At 36.9% G+C, this 25,119-nt stretch overlaps 1 protein-coding gene across 3 annotated transcripts in view; it reads left to right on the plus strand.

The window, feature by feature from the left end:
- TINAG (tubulointerstitial nephritis antigen) overlaps positions 1-25,119 on the plus strand; it is a 49,451-nt gene that overhangs the window by 10,792 nt on the left and 13,540 nt on the right. For all 3 annotated transcript variants that reach the window (XM_021551173.3, XM_021551172.3, XM_021551175.4), the window contains exons 4-9: positions 1,199-1,313; positions 6,898-7,021; positions 9,323-9,473; positions 14,861-15,041; positions 15,470-15,515; positions 19,915-20,020. In XM_021551173.3, coding sequence (XP_021406848.1) covers positions 1,199-1,313; positions 6,898-7,021; positions 9,323-9,473; positions 14,861-15,041; positions 15,470-15,515; positions 19,915-20,020 — 723 coding nt within the window. The remainder of the gene's footprint in view (positions 1-1,198; positions 1,314-6,897; positions 7,022-9,322; positions 9,474-14,860; positions 15,042-15,469; positions 15,516-19,914; positions 20,021-25,119) is intronic.

Consider the following 25,119-nt stretch of genomic DNA (forward strand, 5'->3'; position numbering starts at 1 on the left):
AGTGGAGAAGATTGGTGTAATGGGGATCCAGTTATCAGAACTTGGGGGGCTTGGTGTTTTCCTTGCTAACAATCTCATTCCCCTGGCTAGCGCACAGAGATTAGGGACCCTGCTAGTGGATCTGTGCCTTGGGAGCCTGCAGGCTGACTATAGACAGAGATACAGGGACAGCCTCCCTAGGATCTGGGGTGCCAAATTCACCAATGAAGCCTGCCCAGGTTTCAAGCTGTCAACAGTGCTGAAATATTTTGTACTTCATGACATTTAAAGCAACTTAATTAGGATAAACAACCAAGTTAGGCCCCTGGAGCCTGACCCTGTCTCCTGTCAGTGGTGGCCAATGACATTTGTCACAGGGTGACAGGCAAGATACAACTCAACTTCTCCATGTATTTGCACTTTCCACTGACACAGGGAGACCAAGAACAATGAGGCTTCTTTGGGCAGCATGAATCCCACTCCTCGTTCTTACAAAAGCAAGAAAGGAACGGGTAAAGAGAATGCTTCTCCCCTGTCACTCAGCCCTTATCCAGTAGCAAATTTCAGTGTGTTCCAAATGAGTATGTCTGCAAGGTTTTTTTTTTTTGTTTGTTTGTTTGTTTTTTTTTGTGTTGTGCATATAGCTTGCACATCAACATTGTAATCTGAGTCAAGTCCACCTGAGAGTAGCAAGGGAATACTTAGAGAGCCATAGGGAGCCCTTCTCTCACAGTGGTTATTGGTATAAAACTCAGGCAGGTGTCAGCTGGGCTTTTTGATGGGTTCAACAGTATCTCTCTGCTGGTGCACCAGAGCTTGAAGGTGCACTGCAACTCACAACACGAGTCTGCTAGTTCTCTGAGGGAATCTGGGCTGGAGCATGATTTGAGCAAAACTTCAAGAGAACAGCAATGTTTTGACTGAGTTTGCCAGTACTGCTCTGAAGTATTGCATGTTCATGTCCTGCAGGCTGATGTGATGCTGGCCCCAAATCACCACTATTCATATTCTGCTGTGTTGTTCCATCCTGCACTTATCTGCAGTGGAAAAGCCCATAGTAGATATTTTCTCATGCATATTGAATGCAAGTTTTTGAAATGCAATTTCAAAAATTTATTTCTCGATGCTTTTCCTAGTTGTACTCTTAAATGAGAAATGTGTTAATGTGAATATTATCTCTAACCTGGGTCTTGCTTTTTGGCTTTCATCTGTGAGGAAGATGGAAAGCTGACAACTACAGTCAGTTCTGGGGAATGACAGTGGAAGAAGGTTTCAAAAAGCGCCTGGGCACCTTCCCTCCATCTCATTCTTTGCTGAATATGAGAGAAGCTCCTGTAAGTGTCATGTACACTTGTTAATTTTTTAAAATAACTTTGTCACATGCAAAAAATAAATGTGGACAATTATAAGAGTATGGTTCAGGGTTTTGTCACTAAATCTTTCCATGCTGAATATGATGTTCCTGGAACAGTTCTATAAGTCATAGAATGTCTGGCCCTATTGACAGAAATCAAATAAGAAAGAGCAAAATAAAATCCTAATCATTGTGAAGCTCTGCAGCAATATTAACTTATCATTGTAGTTCACTTCCTTAAGAAGGCTCTGTATTAATTCCATTTAGCTTCACTTGCTAATCATTGCACACACAGCTTTAACCACAGAAAAATACATCTGGGCATAGTTCACTAAGGTGAACAGCTGAGACTAAACAGCAATCTTTGACAAAAGCTGTGAAAGCTCTTTTTGGGTTTTGAACAAATGGACAGCAAAATTATAGGAATCATTGAAAAATGAAATGGTTCTTTAATACCAGCTTTCTAAACCCCTTGGCCATGGCGATTTTAAAGACAGCTAAATTAAATTTCCTATAATTTATTTATGCTGAAATTAGTTCTGCATCAAAGCAAATATACTTTCAGTTATGTACGTTGGTTAAGCAATTTAAGAAAAAAATACAGTTTATTGAATCCAGAGTGATTTTCCCAATGCTTTGGATCAGTTATTTTTTTTCTTTCTTAGAGGACACAATTTATGGAATTCACAGACCAAAAATCCCCCACCTAACAAGCTCACCAGAGTGAAATTAGAAGTGAAAGTATTAATAGATAGATCCAAGGTTTGCAAAAGCATCAAGTGTAACAGGTGTTTACCTTTGCCTTCAATATAGCTTAGGCAAGTGATGCCATTTCATTATCTATTAGAAGTCAAATTCTGATGCTTGTTTATGTGTTGTGGTGTTTCTACAATCAAAACTTTCCAAAGAATATTAAAGGTGTAATATAAAGAGCAGTTCTTTAATAAAGCCTTCAGGTGCACAAAATATCTCTATGCATGCTTAATATGGAATTTCCACAAATTTTTTAAGTGTAACTAATTAAAATATCTAGCAGGTGCATCCTATAGGAGATCAGTTGCCCTGGTAACCATCTTTGGCCCTGGCCTTTGGAGTCTCTCCAGGGGGTTCTCAGCTACATGTTTTGTCATGTCCTGAGTGCTGGTGTAAAACAGAGTGTTCTTGTTAGAAATGCTTTTCTTAAAAATAAGACTATTTATTTAAACAGAATTTCAATAAGGTAGCATAAATATGTGAGAAAGGGGAATCTGCTATTCTGAAGTGTGAGAAAGCATGAGAAATTATACAGCTGTATATTAAAAATCTACAAAGCTGCATATCTATCTATCTATCTATCTATCTATCTATCTATCTATCTATCTATCTATCTATATATATATATATATATCTAGATACATATAGCTAAAAATCCTTGGGTATCTGTGGCAGAAGGATTTCCACATGATAGAAGGCCCTGTGGTGGCAGAGTACAGAGCTGCCACTTGAATGGGTTTTGGGGAAAGAGGGCATGGCCTCTGCAATAATTTGAGCAGTCCTAACCCTTTTGCTTGATTCAGACCATTTTTGGTTACACACAATCTCAGCTCCCTGCACCAGCATGTCAAGGCATTGGGCTCAGGCCCAGATTGGCCAAATCAATCAAAATTACACTCTGAAGGTTTGCTAGAGCAAGAAGTGGACAGGAATTAATTTTTGGAGTTTTGGCTCGTAGGATTTTCTGGACTACTTTTTGCAGCCAAAGAATGATTATTTAACTTGAAGATGGCAGGTCAAAATAAGACAATGGCATAAAAGAATTTAATCTAACAATTAATAGGTGTTTGCCTTGTTACCAGTGAACTGCACTGAGGCTCAAAAGAGTTGGATTGATTTGCTGTTACTGACATTTTCCTTGAGGGATACAGTGTGAAGCTTATATAGTACAAGCAAAAAAAGGATGTCACGTACCCAGACTATAGATTGACATTTCCATTGCTAGGTATCTAGCTAGGTGAGACAAACCCTAGGAAAACAGGACAGGGAAGGTTTCAAGAAATTCTTCATGATACTTCCTTTCCTCCATTCAGTTTGTAGTAGCTGTTTACTCAGTAGTCCTGCATTATATCCAACTTACTGAATCATTGTTATTAAGCTTCCTGCAGTTACTTTCACTGCTATACCTCTTACAGCCTTTGTTCCACAGATACATTTCTCAGTCATATTTTCTGTGTCTGCTGTTTTATGAAATCTGTGAGCCACAACCCAACTCCCTTTGGCACTGCCAGACACCCAAGGAGATTCAATGCATTTTTCTCCAGGAATCCAACTTGGCACATTCATGCATTTAGTCATTAAACTTGCTTACATGTTTCTGGAATCACATACCTTTCACAGGATTCTAGGAAATTCTTCTACTTACAGAAGCTAAAAATATGAAATAATACTTGCCATATGCCTTTCTCAGGTGCTGCAAAATTCTTAGGGAAGTCACAAACTTCCTGAAGTTGTTCATAGAGCTTCTAAAAGTTCTGCTTTTAATAAAAGACTTTACCTATTTAACAAGGTGGTCCTTTTGTCTGGAAGGGAAGTTTGTCATGATGGTACATTAGAACACCCAAAAGGCAATGATATGGAGCAAGAACCAAATCTGGACTGAGGACCCTCTGTTGCATAGTATGGCTAGACCTGAGTATAGACCAACAGCGAAATGCATCACTAAAACTGTTTGACTGCTGACAAAGCTGAAGCTCCTCCATCTGAGAAGGTATTTTCACTGCAGGAGACAGTGCAATCATTCTTGCAATTCCATGTAGCACAAGAATAATTGCAACACCTTTAAAAGCATTGTGATGCACTTTTGACAAGTCCTGGCAAGAGGTACCTTGCAATGGTAAGGTCTGCACCATTGGCCATGGTACCAGCAACAAGGTACACACACCTGAGTGCCATCTTACAAGAAGATGAAATACATAATTCAGTAATAAGGCACCATTTTTTCTCTAAATATCAAGAAACTCATAAAAACAATTGGAAAGTGGACAAAGTACACCTTCTGTTCCACTGGTATATGGCTTTTCACAGTAAAAACCCTCAGCAGTTGAATTTCTCTTGCACATTGAAGGTCATTTGTGCCCATTTGGTCTTCACAAAGCAATTGATGTCCAGGATCTTTCTGCTACATTTAACAAAAAAAAGGCTTTTCCTCAGGGAAGCTATTTCCACATTTGCAAATTCAGTTGTCTTTGGCCTTTTCTCTCTTATTGGTCATCTTTTCTGAAGAAGTCATTGTTGAAATTCGAGTGCTCTTTTATGTCCTCTTACCTTCCTGCTTTGGGCAGACTGCTAACTTCACTGCAGAGAGTACATATAAAGGTTTAAAAATAGTTCACCATTCATTTTGCTGATTTCTTGTGCTGTCTGATGCTGGTCCATGGAGCATACATTGAGAAACAGTTGTTTAGACTTGGTATTTGCCAAAGACTAGCAGCACTTCTCAATATCAGGGTAGAAATTTTCCAGAAAAAAAACCCCAATATTTTTGGCTACAGATCAGTCCTGTATTTCTAAATGGCAAGGCTGAGCATTAATGAGGAATTTGCTCTGGTATTTACAATATGAGGCTAATAAATACATTGACAGTGGGTTAGGAATATATAAAGTAATTCATTGTTAAGACTGGAGATCTATTTAGAGTTTTGAATTTTGCTTTTGTCTGGAAGGGAAGTTTGTCATGATAGTATATTAGAACACCCAAAAGGCAATGATATGGAGCAAGAACTTTGTAATGAGGCATTGTAATGAGCATTGTAAGCAGCCATTACCCACATAATTGTGCTAAACATTTGCCAAATCTTGCTTTTTTACTAGTTGGAAATGAACAGTCTCATCATATAAAAGAAATTTTATTTGTCTGGGATTTCTCCTGTATGTTTCATCTTCAAAGTAAATATTGCACTTGTGCTTACTCACTAATAATGAACATAATGATAATTTGTCAGGTTATTATTTAAAATAGTTGCTGCTTCCTGAGTGTCACTTGATGTTGCAAGTCCCATGTATATAAAACTCTGAAAAAACAGTCTTTGACACTGATTAATCAAAATACTGAGATTAATATTTTAACAAGGATTAAAAAAAATTTGGCCATGTATGGGTGGAGGCTAGACTTTCAAAATCATTGAAGTGACGTAACAGCTTGCAGCATGGATTCAGGACTTGCAGTCTGCATCTAACCTGCTCAACCTAGAACCACTGGGTCTGGGAATACACACAGACTGTACCAATTTGCCTGTTGGATTTGTACCCCAGCTTAATGTCAGATATAGACCTGAGATACAAGCTTCCTTTTTCCTCACGCACTTTTTCTCAGCTGGGGGATTGTCTGTGGCAAATCCAGGTGCACAAGATAGATGGACGTGCTGCTGTTTCACAGTACACAACAAAGTGATCTTGATACAGGCAAAGGGCTAAAATTTGGTTCTCCAAAGAGTCCTAAAATAGTTTGAAAGAACTGGCCTCAAATATTGAAATCATCTTAGAAAAAGGTATTTTTTATGATTATAAATCACATAAACAATTTAGAAAAATGTTTTAGCAAGGGTACCCAGAATTTAAACAGGATGGAAGCTGTTGTGCTTCACAATTTCAGCTTGCTTATGAGAAAGAAGCATCAGTGAGTATTTTGCATAGGAACAGATGATCTTATTTTGTATATTGTATTTTCTTCTGGAACTGAGGCAATCAACAATTTTTTGAAGCAGACTGATTTCATGGCCTAATATTGCAATTTTCTGTGGCCATTCCTATTTCCTTGCACAGCACAATCCATCATTCCATGAAGTTCAACAGAAAAAAAAAATGGGTCAATGATTTTGATATGTTGAACAAGGAGCAGATTATTAGCAGTTGTACCAGATGGCTGTTGCATATGCAAATATTTGTTCAAAGCTTGGAGAACTTTGGAGGGGGACATAAATTAAGGCTGAGAGATGAAGGTGCCAGAAATGGCTGGCCAAATAGCTTTCGGGAGCATTTTCATGAATTCACTATCAGATGGTAAAGCAGAAGAAAAATCACTGATTTTTATCCTGGAAAGGGAATAATTGCTTCAGATTGAATAGCCTCTATGTAAATGACAAATCAAATGACTGTACTGATTCATCTCCCACAGTGACTAAAATTTCCTACCTACAGCCACAAGAACAGGGTAACAGGTATCTAACTTCACTGCTATTTGTAGCAGAGGGCTTTTCTTTCCAAAAATGACAGCTGGGTCACACTTAGCAAATTTCATAGTGAATTATTGTTTGTGATAAAAATCAGAGAAGAACTGGTCAGGTTATTCAGGTTGGCAGTCTTGAGGCTCAGCTTTTCAGCTCAGCGAATATAGTGCCAGAACCCTCCTGCTCCCAGCGTTCTGCAGCCCCCAGCCATGGGGAAACCACCACAGGGCTTCTTGGGAAGTCATAGGGCCAATACTTTAGGTTTCCTCAGTCTAAAACTTAAGAATTTTACAAACAAAATTACAGTTAAATGTATGATAAAAATAGGAAATTTAGCATATAGAGATCTATATTTTGTTTTAGGGAAAGTCACTTCCAGAAGAAAAGTTTCCTGCAATCTTTTCAGCCATTTATGAGTGGCCTGAGTGGATTCACGATCCTTTGGATCAGCGAAACTGTGGAGCATCCTGGGCTTTTTCAACCGCAAGTAATATTTCGTTTTACTCCCTTTGGAAGTATCAGTGATGTTAGGTGTGTAATGAAAATTGTAGTAGTTAGCAACAAAATAATATCAGCTCGGTTTTCACCTTTTATTACCAAATAGGAACATTTAAAATTACTACAACTTTCCCTCTATATTGTTCCAAAATCTTTAATGTCAATCTAAGCTGCAGCACTTTGCTTTTCATAAAATTATGTAACATAAGCATGTGATCAATCTTTGTGACTTAATTTGTCCAGTGGTTCCTCATAGGCGCAGGTTTAAATCACAGCAGTAAGAGAAGGACAGCAGCTTTTAGGTCAGCTAATCCCAGCTCCCTGAAAAAAACAGGGACTGAATGTCCTTTTTTTTCTGATATATCTTACCCACTTCTAAAAAGAGGAAACCAAGAAAGCTTTTAACAGCTCTTTTGACAGATTACTGTGGAGATGAACAGAGCTCACTGAGGAAAAGACTTTGCAGATATTGTGTCTAATTTTTCCTTTCCATAGAAAAATATTTTTATTTTAATTCACATAATTATTTTCAAAACTATGTAGTGCGAGATGCCTTCACATGTTTAGGTGCATCTAACATTTTCAGTCTGAGTTTTCAAGGTTAGTTGTTGCTCAATGAACAGACAAGCACTCATGTATAATTTTTCCTATCATGAATGATTTCTATAAGTATTCCAAAACTGTACAATAAAAGGCTTTTATGTCTATGAAAATAAATTTATTATCATGGGACAACTTCCAGAAGCACAAAATACAGTTGTCACCTGATATCAGCAAACTTTCTTTTTTGAAGTATTTTTCAGAGTTTACCAACGTTAGTGTTGATTTTGATTGGGATTTAGATTTCAAAGGATTTAAAAAAAATTCATTTTAAAAATCAAAAATGTGGTGCTAAAATTAATACAAATATAATTTAATCATAGGTAATGATTTACAATAAAGCTTAGTGATTGCTGCATTGTCATTTGATAAAATAAAAACACCTTAATTTCACCCACAACTTAGTTAACCTAGTCTGCCTTTAAATCAGTTCATAAATATATAAGTACTAAGAATCATGATTATCTGACTGAATTTGGATAAGGTATCTGTGTTTGAGGAATAATTTTGTGTAATAAGGGAAGGAGGTATAAAGAGTCCTACATTTACACTTCAATATGAACATCTCCAAATATTCTTTGTAATAAAGCCAATAAATATTTTCAGTCTTGAATTTTCTTCTTCATAAGACTGCTCTTTTTTTTTCTTTCCCCTCACATAAAGGAAAGAAAGGTTGAAAAGAAAGCAAAGAGATTTGGAGATTCAGCTGCAGAAAGTTGGGAAGTATTTGTTTATTCTGCTGAAGACAATTGTGGGAATCCAGGGCATCTCTCTGGCTGCCCTGGCTGCCCTGGGACCCTGGCAAAGGGATCAGGAACCCCCTGTACAGAGCCCCGAGAGACACTGTCTGTGATCTCTGTCCATGGAAAAGAGTTTTCAATCTTACAGGATGAATTACAAGCTCTGGGTGTTTGATATAAGTAATAATTAGTGTGGCATGGGTGCAAAAGTAGAATTTTAGGATCCTAGATAAGGGGTCCAAAGGGGACAAGATGGATAAAACTGGCCATGCCTTGTTTTTTTCTTCTTCTTCATGCCCTCCATGTTTCACTGTGGTGTTGGCATTTTTCTGTTGGTTTAGACTGGGGACACATTGTTCAACATAGATAAAAGACATTGGCACGTTATTGTAAATATAGCACACCTAGTTTCTGGTATATAATGTTTGTAACATCCCACTAAGGGCAGAGCCCCACATGCTGCCCTGCAGGACAGACCTGTGGCAGGGCAGCAGAACATGTTAGAGATAAGCAAGAATAAACAACCTTGAAAACCAGCACAGACAAATTATGACTTCTTTGGCAGAGGGGCTGAAAGACAGAGACTTTTTACAATCTTGGGATCATTTAAATATCACAGATTCCAGCAACAACCAGATGTGAATATGCATTTACAAACATGATACAGACAATTATGCAAATGTCTCATCTGATATTTAGCTATTTGGAACTTTATAATAGCCAGTAAATCTAGGAATTTGTCATATAACAGCAAAGTTGCTTGTGATGCTTTGCAGTTTCACAACCCTTTCTCACAAAAGTCTGGACAGATTATGTCAGTACTGTTTAGTGAAGATACCTGCACAGACAGAAAATTTTGAAGTTGTTTTTCTGTCCCTCTTTCACAAAAACGAATGCAAAGTTGTGAGTAATTACTTGATTTTGATAACAGAAAATTTATTTTCAAACAGGTGTTGCAGCAGATAGAATAGCAATTCATTCAAAGGGTCAGATCACAGACAACCTTTCTGCTCAGAACTTGATCTCTTGTGATACCAGGAATCAACATGGATGTAATGGTGGAAGTATTGATGGTGCCTGGAGATATCTGAAAACACATGGGTAAATATTTTATCTGTCTGTTTAGATTATTTTTAATTGAAACAGTTATTTAATTTGCAGTAAGACAATACTGTAAATGTCTTAAAACTTCTGCGATTTTGGGATACAGGCTCTTCATTTGAAACAACCTTGAGTTAGCAACCAGTTGCATGAGGCAACATTGTGAATATTCAAAAGAATCAAACATCTTTTCTCAATATAGCAACTTGTAATCGTCTCATTCCAAGGTTCCAGAGTGCAACACTCCATTAAAGACTGTACCTAGATCCTTCTTGCTTCAGATCAGACTAAGCAGAGTTAAGAGCTATCAAATTCCCCATGAAAAGCTAGAACCTTTAAAATGGGATATAATAATTTATGGAATGACAAAATTACTTTGGTTGGAAATTTGGAGGTGACCTGATCCAACATTCTGCTCAAAGCATGACTTTAAAATTAGAGCAGGCTATTTAGGCCATTTCCCTGGACACATTTTGAGTATCTTCAAGGATGGAGGTTCCACAACCTTTCTTGCAGCAGGTCAGTTTTTTTGACCTATGGTCAAACACTTTTTTCTTATATCAGCATTTTCCTTTATACAACTTGTGACTGGTACCTTCCTTCCAGGTTTTCACTGTGCATCTCCAAGAGTTTTGTTCTGTCTGTATGTAGTTGAAGACAGGAATGATATATTCTTTTGGCTTTCTCTCCTCTAAACTGAAAAAGTCCAGCTTCCTCAGCTCCAGTCCCCAAAGTGCCTTCTAATGGATTTGCTCAGTTTGTCAGTGTCTTTCCCAAGAAACACATAAGTGAAAATACAGCTCCATCTGAGTAATTTGAGGGGAAGATTAATTTTTCACAATGTCTTGGTTATGTTCTTGGTAACACAGCCCAGTATTGATCATCCACATTTGCCAAGAGGGTTCACTGCTCACTTACATTCAACTTTCTGTTTCTTAGGACCTCATGTCCTTCTCTGTTCAATGACTTTCTACACGGGCAGTGCCCCGACAGTACCTGGGCAGCTCTGGCTCAGAGGCAGCATTTGCCATATGTCTTTGTTGAAATTCAGGATATTTCTGTCAGGCTCATTTCTTCAGCCTATTAACGCTGCTCTGAACAGCAGCCATGCATGCTAATCACTCCCTAAAAGTTTTACATTCTTCACAAGCTTGCTAAAGGTGACTTACATCTGTCTGTCCAGAATGTTAATAGAGATATGAAAGCGTTGCTTTTGTGTTGTCTCCTGGGGAATGCCATTAATAAACAGACACCAGTCACTTTGGTCTGTCGACCTTTCAACATGCCAGTCCACAATTGACCTTGTAAGCAATTTACCTAATCCAATAAACTAGAGGGACACCACAGAAACCTATGCTGAAAATGTCACTAAAGACAAGGTAAATGATAGGTATTGCTTTCCTTATTCTCTATGGATCCAGTCATTTCATCGTGGCCAGACTGTCACCTTGTCATCATTACCTGTCATGGGAAATCCACACATCCTGCTTCCAGTCCTCTCCTTGGAGTTTGTATGCCTGGAAATGGCTTCCAGAAGAAGTTCAATAACTACATTTTAGATACCATATAATTAAATCCTGCTGTTTCTCACATTACCAGAATTTTTTTATCCTTTCTGTTTGATACCAAAATCTATTTCCTGTCTTGCTTTCATACAATCTCATCCTTTACTCTAATATATCTGAAATTGACAGACAGAGTGATCTCAGGTGTTCTCTGTCAACTTTTGATTTTATTTATAACACAAACAAACAAACAAACAGACCATGTCAAGAGCAAAAGAATGTCAGACGTGATGTGTCATAGTTGACATGGCACTCTGGGGATTCAGGAGAAGACCTGTCACACTACACAAGTGATAATTCTGCTTTCTGCAAGTGTGTCAAAGTATTTCTGATGTGACAAGGACTTTGTATTGTTATGGGGAGAGTTTACTTCAAGTGCTCCTCTACCTTTTTCTCTCAGGGTTTCAACACTAAACAACCTTTCATTTAGGTTTTAAGAAGGAGATCCTTCAGCTGAGTGATTAGCAAAGGCCCCTCAGCACCTCAGGACCTAAGGGAAAAGGCTTCATTAATGAAGAAATGAAAGTTATATCTTGACAGTTTAATTGTAAGCACTTTTAAACTGCAATACTTTTCTGTAACTAGAAGAACAGTTGCATTTTACTCAGTAACTCATGTTTTTGAGAGAGTAATTGCATCTTTTTCTCTCTGGACTGTTTTCTTGCCTGTTAAAAACAGGAGCGCAAGAATTGCTGGCATAGATAAGAGAAGTGAGAATAATTTTTATGAGCATTATCTCTAAAACAGTTGGACCGTGTTATTTTTAGAGGAAAAGTGTAAAGAATGCAGCAATAGGACAATCTCCTGGTTTTCTATTCCCTCTGCCTGGTACAACTACCATTAACCCCATAATAATGAAATTCTTACTATGCCAGAACATAGTGTTATTTTGACCTTAGCACTGCGGTTAGTGGCATGGCCTGTTATGCAGAAGAAATTTAAGTATAAAAGAGTTAGCTTATAAAAATAAGAAAAAAAAAAAGAAAAGCAAGGCAGGCTGAAGCTGTACAAGGCACTTCATTATCAACCTAGCTGTACCCTCGCAGGAGCTTGTTCTGGTGTGAATGCAATAACATTATGTTTGACCTGACTCAGTAGCAGTGAGACAGTGGTGTGCTGAGCAGGATTTCTGAATGATGTGAGCCTGGAAATGTAGAGCCACAGCACCTCAGCTCACACAGCACACCTGTGAACTGTCTTTTCACCTCCACACTCCCAAGTACTTGCTTATTGCTCAGCCTCATATTATTCACCAGCCTCTTGCAACAGTGAAAAATCTGAAGGGCAGTTGTGAAAACCATCATGAATTTTTGGAAATTATCTAAATCTCCAACAAATTTCAGCAATCCAGGATTATTTTCTTAGTCATTGATTATGCTTTTTGTTGCCATGGAGCTAGCTCCAACATGTGCAACACCACTGTGCTATGAGAGACCTTTGCTTGCTACCCATTTTTATCCCTGATCATTGATTTATCATCAAAGTGCTACACATGAAAGTATTCCTACTTACGTATTTTTATAAGCATTTCTACATTCTGCTTTTCTTTCCTCAAAGTTCAGATGATATTTCAAAACCCATTCCAACATTTCCAGAAACAAATAAACACATACAGGGAAATATCCAAATATCTTTAGAACAGATACTGGAAGAACACATGAACTGCACTTCTGGGTCTGAAAAGTGTCCATCTAGCCTAATGTTGAATCTCTCATAATTTAATCAGTTTTGTAGCTAAACCACATAACATTTTCCCTGTGACAATGAAAAAAAATTGGAAATTGGTCTACAAGTTAGAAGTAGAATGAGCCCTGTCAAACAGTCCTTGCTTCCACACACTCTCGGGTGACTTATTTTTAGGAATCGTTATATTACAATCATTGTGTCATTATCTCCATACCCTGCAATAGGGAGAAAACACATTGATTTTCTATGGGGTCTTGTAAATTATCACAGAGGCATTCAATGCTGTTTAAAGTTTCTGCTGTTTTGATTTTTGGAGTGTGCTCAGCTTAGGGTTTTGACACATGTCCAGAAAAATCAAGTGCTGACCTAAACTATCCCTAGTGAAGTCAGAAAAAAAATTTCCATAAAGCTCAAGGAAGCTAGGCCAGTGCTGAGACTTGACTTTTCAGAATCACTAAACACCCAATTAACAGTGATATCTGCTGTAAATGGAGCTGAATCACTGTTTAAATATCACTTTCTTTTTGTCTTCCTCCATTAATTAAAGAACATATATGTATTCTATTGCTAATTGCCATTAGTTTTAAGTGCTTCATTACAGGTCATAATTTGGGAGAAATAAATGTCTTTGAAAGCATCTATTTTAACTAATAAGAAAAACAAAAAGGTTATATTCATCAAGAATCAGGAAGAAACACTTCATTTTCAGGTGGTATAGAAGTTAGACATTAATGTAAATAGTGCTTCCAATCACAATAGGGCTTAATCTGATTTGTACCTTGGGCTCTTGGCAGATGTGGGTTATGAGAAAGATCTTATTGTTATTAGCCAACTTGCAAATAACTTAGTCTAATGTTTAGGATTATTTTCTTATCTCACAATTCCAATATATAAATGCAATGAATCCACAAAAAATTCATTAGATTGAGCACAAAAACATGACTTCAAATGAATTCTGTCAAGAATGTATGAACACACTACAGAGTTTTCCTGGTCGGCCCTCGATCCTGCTTGTTTCTAACATTATTTTTGTATATATGTACCTATATTTGTGCATATAAACCTATTCACATCTATTTCTGTTTTATTTCAATGACTCTTTTGGAAGGGTCTTCTCCTTGCAGTGTTTTTAATGTTGACTGTTGTGCTGATGCTTCAGCACATATGACAATATGCTTCAGTGCATATGAAATTCTGCTTCAGCAGAAAGCTATTCAATTTTGTTAATCAGGGCTGCAGAAACTGTGCTTGGTGAAAAGATTCAAATGTGACTGTGACTCTCAGTTCAGAGATCTTATTGGGATTACCACACAGCTCCATTTTGCTACTGTGTGCATGTGGTCTACTTTGGGTAGAAAGAAGAAAATATTCTCAGATTTTCTATCACCAACTGCTAATGGTAAAATTCGATGTCTTATTCAAAACAGCTGAAGCATATATAGGCTTGTCTTGTAAAACTCCTGACAGCAAAGTATATATATATCTTGTAAAATTCCTGACAGCTAAGTATACAGCTAAGTATATGCAATATGGAGTTATACAATATTGTGTAGAAATATAGTGTTCAGTTCCTCAGATTCAGAAAGCCCAGTATAATTGATGAGCTACTTAAATACAAATGCTTTTTATAGGTCTGACTATTTTAAAGTATTCTGCTTCACTAAAATATTTAATTATGCTCTGTAAAAGAAACCCTCTCATAGGCCTGCATGGCATTAACTCAGAAATGTGTATATTGTTTCAGAAATGTCTAACAGTATTCCACGTATTCCATTTCACAGGCCATTTTTGAAAAATGAAGCCCATTGACAACATTGGTAATTTATTGATCTTTTTCAGTGTGAAATTTCATGCATCATTAATAAGATGAATGTACCAGGTGACAGTTACTAAACACATTTTTTAGCCTATCTCTCTTTGAAGAAGGGTGGGGAGAGGACTACTGTAATGGAAGCTTAATCATAAATATCATGTATATCAATTGAACGAAATGCCATCCAGCTGAAGATATACCATACACATTCCTGAAGAATATTACATGAAAAATTATATTTGCAAAATAATTAACAGCTTGAAGTAAAATGGCAAAAATTTTTGAGCGAGCTTCTTATAATTTTTTTTTAACTACCTGAACAGGGTTGTATCATATGCTTGTTATCCATCATTTTGGAACAAACACCTGGGGCCATCAGCTGAAAATCAGTGTTATGTGTCAAGTGAATATGGAAAAAACCATACAAATGGGCCATGTCCCAATGCTTTTGAAAAATCCAATCGATTATACCGGTGTGCCTCTCACTACAGGGTATCCTCAAAAGTAAGTTCATGAAATTCATCTGTTGTCTCAACAATTTTACTCCTTTGAGGTTTGATTAAAATATATTCACTTAACTTCAAGACTAGAGCTGTGACTTTTCCTTTATGTTGCCTTTGAATTTTCGTATGAGTTGAAATTCTTTATAGTTTCTCAGTTGTACGTAATTTCTTTAAAGTTGATACTTTGTGGTTCCATAGACATAAAAAAGAAAGCATGCAGTCATAACACTGCAGTTGTTCTTCTTAAACATGTTTCTGAAGGCTTTGTTAATTTGGTAAACCAAATATTCTCCAGCAGAAATACGGGTACAAAGGTATATTTATACTATATATATGTGCACACAATGATAAATTAGTATGAGTTTGAATTTTATTTAATAAATGTAATCTTCCCTTGCTCTCTCTGTTGCTGCTCTCACCTCCTCTCAGGAAACTGATATAATGAAAGAAATCAAGGACAGAGGACCAGTGCAAGGTATAGTAAGTTTAGATCATAACCTTATTGAAATAGACTCTGCAATGAACTTGTATCAAAATATTAGAAAATACAAATTATATGCCACAGTGAAGAAACTGGTCATATGCACTGTAGCTCATCCAGGGACATTTGGTGGGTAAATAGTGGCCCTGAAGGCAGCATGACTGCATCAGAATAAAATGACCTTGTGCTGGATATGTTGAAAATTTGTGCAAAATCTGTGTGCAGGAAATCTCTGTGCCTTTTTTCATGATAGTTCTTTGGCCATTGGTGAAATAGCAATTTGTTGCTGTGCAGGTGGAATTAAATGTTAGCCAAACTTGGTTCTGTAGGGCTGGGGTTGATTACACCACAGCTAAGGCCAGCCCACCAGACCTGCTCTCCTCTGAAGGTAATGCTGAACTATTTGGGCCTTCCAGCAGATCATTCAGTACTGAAACACCCCAGAATTTCTCACTTCAGAGCCCAAATGCTCTTGCTGATGCCTACCAGTTTTGAATTTTTCTACTGAGCTCTGCAATGAAGATCCCTGACTTCTCAGAGGTCATAAAAAAAGACTTCAGCATTGAGTAGGGAACTGCAAACATTTTTTTTTTTACCCTGGATACTGTCCATTTGTGGTCATGTGTGGTGCTGGCACCAGCTGAAAATGCAGATTCCTGCTCACAGCCCAGGCCAGTGTAACTAGAGATTTTGATGGATGTGCGGCTTGGGATGAGGGAGAAAGGTCATAGTCCAGGATCTCCAGCATTCTTGGATGGCTGGCTGATGCCAAACCAAAGAATTTTACTTCAGGGGACTTCTGCATTTCTACTGCCTTTAATTATGTCAGAAATTATCATAATCTTCAATTTATTATTCAAATGGTTTTGATTATTAGATAGAATTAATTTTGGTGCATCATGTAGTGAAAATTACTTCTTAAACCTCTTTATGTGGGCAGCTGCAATTAAGTCTGAAGCTCAGACTTAACAAGATCAACATCATCAGTCTTTTTTTTTTTTTTTTTTTGTTCTCTTTGCTCAAGGAAAATATTATTTCCCACACTGCATTTGATCTAGATGCAAAGATAGTATTTTCTGCCAGCTTTAGAAAATGCTAAAATTTAGGATTTTCAAGATAGTTTCAAACCTCAAACATTTTTCTAGTATGAAATTTTATACATAAAAAAATCAATATTCAACCATTTGTTAGGATTCAGTCATTCAACAATTCATATATTAAAAAAAATTAATGCTTTTGTGTATCAGGTTAAGGTAATGCTGTTTGTAGAAAAATCAAGATCTACATGACGACATATAACTGAGAGTATGCATCACTGAGTGAAACACTTGCTGTTTTTTCTTTTGGCTATAATATGAGTTTTAAATGAATCACAGTTATGACCATGTGATTTGTCACTAATCCTCTCCTGTCTTTCCATATTACAAATTCAACCAGGGTAAAAGTCTAATTTTAAAACCATATCATACTTTTTCCTGCAAATGATCTTCAAATACTGAAGAAGGTTTTTCATTATTTATTCACTTGTCATTCCTGAAGAACTTACAAAGTGCTTAGGGGCAGTCTTATCTAATGTACTAAGCAATGTTTAATACCTGGGAAATATTCAGGATTCTTTAAAGATCATAATGATGAATGGATTTTGATTTTTGAATATATTCAAGATTAAGAAAAAAATACGTTTTTTTAACAACTGTGAAGCAGTAGGTTTAGAAATGTAATGAAGATTTTATGCTATACAGCTATCAAGTTTGAATGACAATTTCTCTCTGACCTATGTCATTGTCTTACATGGTACAGAAACCGAGCAATTTGCATTTTTTAATTCAGAGATTAAATACTAGTTTTTTTAAGAAATCTATTTTCATGTAAACATAGTGAAATTTCACCAATAATTTGAAAACATTCAGATGGACAATCCTAATATTGCCCATTCATTTTTTTTTTTTTTTCATGGGCTTTAGGAAATACTCTGATGATTATAATGCTGATGTAGGAAAATTATCCTCTCTGACACATTAATCAGTCTCAATTAAAAGAAAGGCTCACACATTGTTTGCAATACATCAGAGTTTTGCCCCACAAAACTTACAATTTCAGATGTTATGATCTTGGGAAAAAAGTTTATATTTGCTAAAGAAAGTGAATCTGTAAAAAGATGAAGAAAATTATCTGTAGAAAGCACTAGGCTGTATTAATATATAGAGCACTAAATTTTGTTTCCTTTTGTGGCAACTAGTTTTCATTTCTCATGTCTTTGTATGATTAAAAAGAGACAAAAATTCCTATTTAAGAATTTTATGCAGGGGAATCCATAGTGGAATCAATCTTTTAATCTGCTGCATCTATATGCATAAATCTGACAAGCTCAGAACAACTGAAGTAGCTCAGGCATGAACTATAGTAAATCTTATGAAAATCACTGCCTTTTCTGATTCATTAATAATTAATCTATTCATTTTGTGAAATGCAGTCTTTCCTGTGTGAGAAGGAACAAAATTAGATGATGGACTGTGGTCACCTTGTCCTGTCCAAGTCACAGTGTGTATCAGGACAAAGTCACTGAATAAATAAAAATGTCTCAGTGCTAGATCTAGAAGTATCATAATCCTTGTCCATCCTGTACTTCATGCACACAGACCACTCTAACTCCAGACTATGCCATTATTTAGCTCCTGATTGTAAGGTATTACATGTATATAGGTATATATATTTACTCACATATACACACGCGACCAGACGTGCAATGTATAGATAATATATAATCATGGATACAATTCTATAAACTAAAGTTATAAACTAAACTAAAGTTCATAAACTAAAGTTATTCTGGAAATACACTTCAAAAATTTCTACTTAATTTCAATGGAAAAAATTTAGGTATGATATCTCTTCACAGACAAGAACGTGTCTCATTTAGGGCACCAGTTATGTTCTCCTCTGTACTTACAGTTGAAGGAGGAAACAGATGGGCTGAGTCTGTTAATACATGGCTCCATGGCTGGTGTCCCAGCTAAAATGCTGGGGGGTTTTGACAATGGAATGGCCTAAGCACCAGGCATGCTGGCATCAGATGGGACTCCCCTTTCTCAGAGAGGAAGGATAGTCTTTGCTCAGGAGCATCAGGTCTCATTGCCAGAGCTTCAACCAAGATGTGATGGGGAAGGGGCACAATATCAGGCTCGTCCGTGGCAAGGCAAATGGCCTAATTTCACCATGTTTTGAGAATTCTCTCTCATCTCCTAAAATTTTTGACTGTTTAATATTTTCAGCCAAATATGACAGAGGTTGTTGTAAAGATAATTAATTTCCTTTAAGTTTTGAAAATATTATGTAGGAAAAAACAATTTTAAGTATGCCATACAGAAAAAAATGGCAGCATGAGGTCAACTTACTGGATACTGCAGATCTATACCAGGCACATATATTATCCAACCACATAAAAAATGGTCAATGAAACATGTACTTTATGGGACTCCTAAGGTGCAAGACTTTAGGAACTGGATTTCACTAATTCTCATATTCCAAGCTGTGTGGCAGTTAAAATAACAAGCTATAAATGAGATGGAATGAAACTTATACTTAATACTTCTAATTCACTGGAATATAAAGGTAATGTAGACTGAAAAATAGTTTCATTTCTCTGGATCTGGTATGCCACCATAAAGCAAATGGTACTAAGATGGCAGAACATATGTGGAAAAGAAACCCAGAACTATTTTCTTAATAAATGAATGATGCTCCTAAGAAATAATAAATGGGTATAAAATGCAACTTGTAATCTTTATTCTCTTGCACAAAATTTTCAGTTCACCAGTTATGAATGTTCACTTTTTCACTGTTATGAAAAATGGGGTGATTTTTTTCCACACTTTTAACTGTCACAATTTATACATGTACAAGCAATCTAATTTTCTTTAAGGAGATTATTGTGTATTTGATGAAATTTAAGTTTCAGAAAAAGGCATTTCACTCCACCATATTTCACTTTCTGTTAAATACTTTTCTTGAATATGCATATACTAACTAGAACTGAGTAGTTTATATATGAACCTTGGGGAAATTAATTTTTTTGAATTAGATTTCAAAATTTATGTAAGTCTTCATGAGGCAATATTTCTTCTCACTGCATTGGAAGAAGTCAGTGAAAGGAAGTTTCCATGACAAGGAAAACTAACAAACTTGATAAGAGACCTTAGAGAGAGCTCTGTTGAAGTATTTATATTGGTTCACTCACAGCAAGGCATTTCTGATAAATTGATGCTTTTAGTGGAATTACAAAGTACACTTAATGCAGTCCCATCCACAAGAATTTCACTGGTCAAATGGAAGGGGCAAAGAATAATAGAGGTTATGTTTTCTGACTGTGGTGATTTTTCCTATTGTTTTTCAGCTATAATGAAAGTGTATGAAGATTTTTTCCTTTACAAAGAGGGAATATATCGACACTCCCAGAAAGCAGGATCTAAATGGAAAACTCATTCAGTCAAACTCCTTGGGTGAGTAAAGCACATTCCTTTACCCTTTTTCTCTGCCAGTCATGAGTGCAATAAAACAACAATGACCAGTTTGTAACCCAATTTGACTGTCACACATGGAACACTGCTAGCTCCCAGCATAAGACTCATGTTTCATTTTTGCCTTGTCTATGAATTTTTGAGAGTATTGAAAAGAGGTGTGAACCTATAATCTCTTAATCTACTCTTATATTTGTTCAAAAACTTAAAATGTAATGTTTATAGAATAAACCATTAAACCCTGTATAATTATAGTTAAAACCCACATACACACACACATATTAAAAAAAAATATACACACATATATATACACCATATTAAAATACTTGGTTGGGTATTCACAAATATTCCAAGTACATACCAAGTTGTGAACAAAGTTGATATAATTTTCTTCAAATTTGCCACCAAACAGAATGTAAATAGGAACATGAAAATTGACAGTGACCTCCCACTTAAATTACATAGCTTACTGGCACAACAGTCTGGGCTCTCTGTGCCCTGAATAGAAACCAACTGCTGCTGAGATGCTGCTGATTTTATATGGAAAACTGCTTCAGAAGCATGTGTGAAGTACACTAGTGAATTTCCTCTAAAGTGTAGACCAAGGCCTCTATGTTAAGAAGACTAGTGTCTAATAATGAATATGCTTGAATTACTGAACACGCCACAAGGCTTTATTCTTTGCCATGGAGGGCATATGCAAAGATGAATTTATTAAATCACTAAGTGAATACACAGAAAAATGATTGTAGAATCTCAAGCAAATATTTTATTGGTGGTCTAGAATATCATATAAGTAATGATTCAATGTGTGCTAGGAAGATTACTGAGTACTCCAGAACATAAAATTGCAAAATAAGGTGCATTTTGTGCTTGTGATGACATCTTCATGAAGGGTATTGGAATGCCCTTCATGGTTGTGGAAACTGCTGGCTATGGACTACAAGAGTGTGCTTGATAGTGGCATAGAAGCAAACAGAAGCAGCAGGCTTATGCCAGATCATCTTTGATACTGCTGCAAAAAGTACTGACTCAGGCTAATAAAGGGAAAACTCCTGATCATATGATTATAGAGAATATTGTGAAGCAATTAAAAAGAGAAACTGGAATTTAGTGTAGAAAAATGGAGCACTAAATTAGGAAAATATGTTTATGGAGGACAGATGGTAAGTGTTGGTTTTTGTATGTGTATTTAAGGTAACAGCCATGAGAAACCAATAACATTAGGCAGTAAAATTTGCAGTGCAATTTGAATACTTTAGCTCCGGAATGAGCTGCTGTGAGGCTGTGAGTCCAGGTGTTGGGAGGGCTGTGAAGTCTGCTTGCTGCAAGCACAGGGTGATGACAACTCTTCCCTAAGAGGAGCTGTTCCACATTTGTGCAGAATAACCTACCCAGATGAGTGATTGTGCAAGAATGGCACCAGAGAATGAAGTGATGGCTGAGGTGGGAGAGAGGAGGAGATAACTAAAGTGCCAACCACATGTACCACATGAAGTTCAACAAGGGGAAGTGCCAGATTCTGCACCTGAGATGAGGCAACCCTGGATGTACAGACAGACTGGGAAATGAGATGCTGGAAAGTAGTGCCGCAGAAAAGGACCTGGGGAACCTGGCTGGCTGAAAGTTGAATATGAGTGAGCAGTGTCCTGGAGCTAGGAAGGCCAGCCCTGTCCTGGGGGCATCAGGCCCAGCATGGCCAGCTGGGCAAGGGAGGGGATTGCTCCACTCTGCTCTGCACTGGGGCAGCTTCACTTTGAGTGCTGGGGGCAATTTTGGGCACTACAATATAAGAAAGATATTAAACTATTAGAGGGAGTCCAAAGGAGGGCAACAAAGATGGGGAAGGGCCTAGAGGGGAAGCTGTGTGAGGAGCAGCTGAGGTCACTTGGTCTGTTCAACCTGGAGGAGACTGAGGGGAGACCTCAGTGCAGTTACATCTTCTTGTGAAAGGAAGAGGAGGGGCAGACATTGATCTTTGCTCTGTGGTGATCAGTGACAGAATCCAAAGGAATGGCCTGAAGTTGTGCCAGGGGAGGTTTAGGCTGGATATTAGAAAGATGTTCTTCACCCGAGGATGGTTGGGCACTGGAACAGCTCCCCAGGGCAGTGGTCACAGCACCAAACCTGACAGAGTTCAAGAAGCATTTGGACAATTCTCTCTGGCACATGGTGTGACTCTTGGGGTGCCCCGTGCAGGGCCAGGAGTTGGACTTAATGATCTTTGTGTGTCCCTTGCAAGTCAGTGTATTCTGTGATTCTGTATTTCTGTGCTGGAGTGGATTCTGTGCTGATTTAAATGGGAACTGACAGGCTGTGGAAAGAAAAGATAGCAACCCTTAGGCAAGGGGCCACTATGAGCAAAATCTGAGGACTTTGACTAAGATAGATTTGTGTTGAATGTTCAGTGGTAAACACTGAGAAGGAGGAAAGACAAATGATCTGATGTACTGAAAAAGAACTTGAATGAAGGAAAAAGAAGAAAACTGAAGATTATATTATATAAGAAAACTCAGACTTCTTCAGAGTTTAATATGGGGGGAATGCATTTTCTTACAAACTAATTTACTTAATTTGAATATTACTGAAGTATCCAATGGATCCAACAGTATAAAGAATTACCAGTCCTGGAATTGTCTAAGGTACAAATGTTGAAATGTTGTGGTTTCCAAGTTTGTGTCATATAAAATATTGCAGACCTGTTTAACTGTAAAAACTGAATTAGATTTTGTCAAGTTGGAGGCTGTTGGAGCTTTGAGCTAGGTGTTTCTAGCAATGATAAATCCAGCCATAAAATGTGATTCTGCATCATGAACTCTAAACCACTTCATTGTATAAATTTTAATGTTTTCAGGATTGAGCCATCACGTACTGTGGGTGTAAGTTCTTTGTCCCTCATACACAGCTTGGAAGCAAAGGAAAATTTAGACTCCGTGACCTCAATAAAAAACTCATGGGAATCTTATCATAGTTGTCCTTCAGATAAAACACTGATGAATATTTGCATTTTGCCTAGCTGAGATGGCTCTTGGTGAGACAAAAAGGAGCAGAGACATGCTGATAGGATAAAATATGCATGTTTTTTTCGGTTGAGGTTTATTGTAGGCTTATTTTTATTTACAGTCCCTTCCATAAAAGACATTCAATACTTGTAAAAGGCAGCCATAATAATGACTGACCCTATTAAGATGATATTTGTAATCTCATAGAAACATTTTTGAAAATGCCTTAAATTGCCCGTGAATTGTGCAACATATAAGGCAATGGAGTGATAAAATGCAAATACATTTTGGTGATGCCTGCAAGAGCTATTTGTACAAAACCAGAAATGCTCATACAAACTGCTCAATTGATCATTGTACTGGAAGGATTTTAAATGTTTAGACTGACTTCCGTTGTTCTGCAAAGGGGAAGTTGCAAGTTATTTTTGTGATGTCTATAGGAAAAGAAAACCTGGGACAGATTTGTTGGTATAAAATGCCATAGTCTGTTTGGTAAGGAAAGTACAGTTCAGTCAAGGAAGTACATTGGATGGAGTAGCTGTGGTTCTAGTTCAAACAAATCTCTTCAAAGTTAGTGAAGTAAAGTACCCATCCTGAATGTTTGCAGCTTGTTCAGACAAATCTCTTAGACTTTAATTTCTGAATCACTTTAGTATCAGTGACAAACAACAATATATGATCCATATGTCACTAAAAAGCTGCAACTGCTGAAGTCATGACACTGAAAAAATCCAGGAAGGTCTCAAAAGCCCATGCCTTTGGCTGCAATTAAATCTACGGACTATCACTTTAGAGGCTTGGAGGAAACAAACAAATATTATTAAAAGCCTTGATAATCTTTCATGAACAAGATAAATTTTCAACGCTTGGAAGGAGCTCAGAATGACAAAAGGCTTTAATAAGAGGACACTGAGATGTACATTAGCTGGAAACATATTTCCCCTCTATTTTAATTAGCAATTCACTGAAAGATTTAAATGGAATAATGCAGCAGATTAAATGGATTAGTCAACTACCAAACTGAAACTTCTGTGCCCTGAAAAAACATTGGTTGAGTGTTTAACACAGAAAGTCATACTAATGGAGATAAAATTGATATGTGAGGCAAAGAGCTTGTGGTTTAATGTTGAGGAGACAACCAGACAGAGTAACAACATTTTGTGATTTACTACGTAATTAAATGATTCCCGTACCCAAAGTCCAAAGTCTAAAGTCTTGACTACTGTTAGTAATATCTGGGGTTTTGGCTTTGGAGACAGTTTTTCTTTATGTTTTTCTCTCAGTTGCCCTCACTTGAGCTTAGATTCAAAATAACTACAAACAAGTAACATCTTAAACCACTGAAAGTCATAACCCAAACTGTTTTGTTCTTGAATAAAGAAACCTGGGCTTGAGTTTCCTTTTTCTTTCATGGGGAAAAAAATAATTACTTTTTCATTGTCAGGCAATCAACATCAGGTATTATAGTTAAAAATTAAACAGCAACATTCAAACATTTTATAGCAAAGAGAAATACATGATGAGATCATGGAGAAAAGATACAGTGTCTGATGATTCATGCAGTTAAATCCATGAGACTGTCCCCCATACAATTGATTACAGTAGATCTGTGGGATCTGTGGGAATGATTTAACTCTTGGCTCACTGACTCAATTTGACTCACCTCTCATGTTGAAAAGTCTGCGCAAAACTACAATTTCCAATTCCAGAAACCATTTTCTAAGAAGGTTTCTCTTGTGGTGAACAGAAGTCAGTGACCCTAACCTTCTTATTTTTAGTACAAGATTAAGAATTAAACTTTTGTCTAATTGAGTAGTTAAAATTGCTAATTTTTGAAGTGTACTAGGCTTTTTTGATCCAGCACTAAGGATAGGACATGACCCACAATACTTGCACCGTTTTTTCTGTGATAGCATTATGACAGTTAGACAACCAGGTCTGGGGAAGAAGCTGAGATGAGAAGTTCTTGGACTGCATATATTTGTATCCATCAAGCAGTTTAAGTCCTTGGTTAATGCAAAGCATTGACTTCTACTAATAGCAACTAACCTGCAAAAATTAGCTTGAGATCTAAAACCT

The sequence above is a fragment of the Lonchura striata genome, chromosome 3 (genome assembly GCF_050655825.1).
Source record: "Lonchura striata isolate lonStrDom1 chromosome 3, ASM5065582v1, whole genome shotgun sequence".
NCBI classification, from domain to species: Eukaryota; Metazoa; Chordata; class Aves; order Passeriformes; family Estrildidae; genus Lonchura; species Lonchura striata.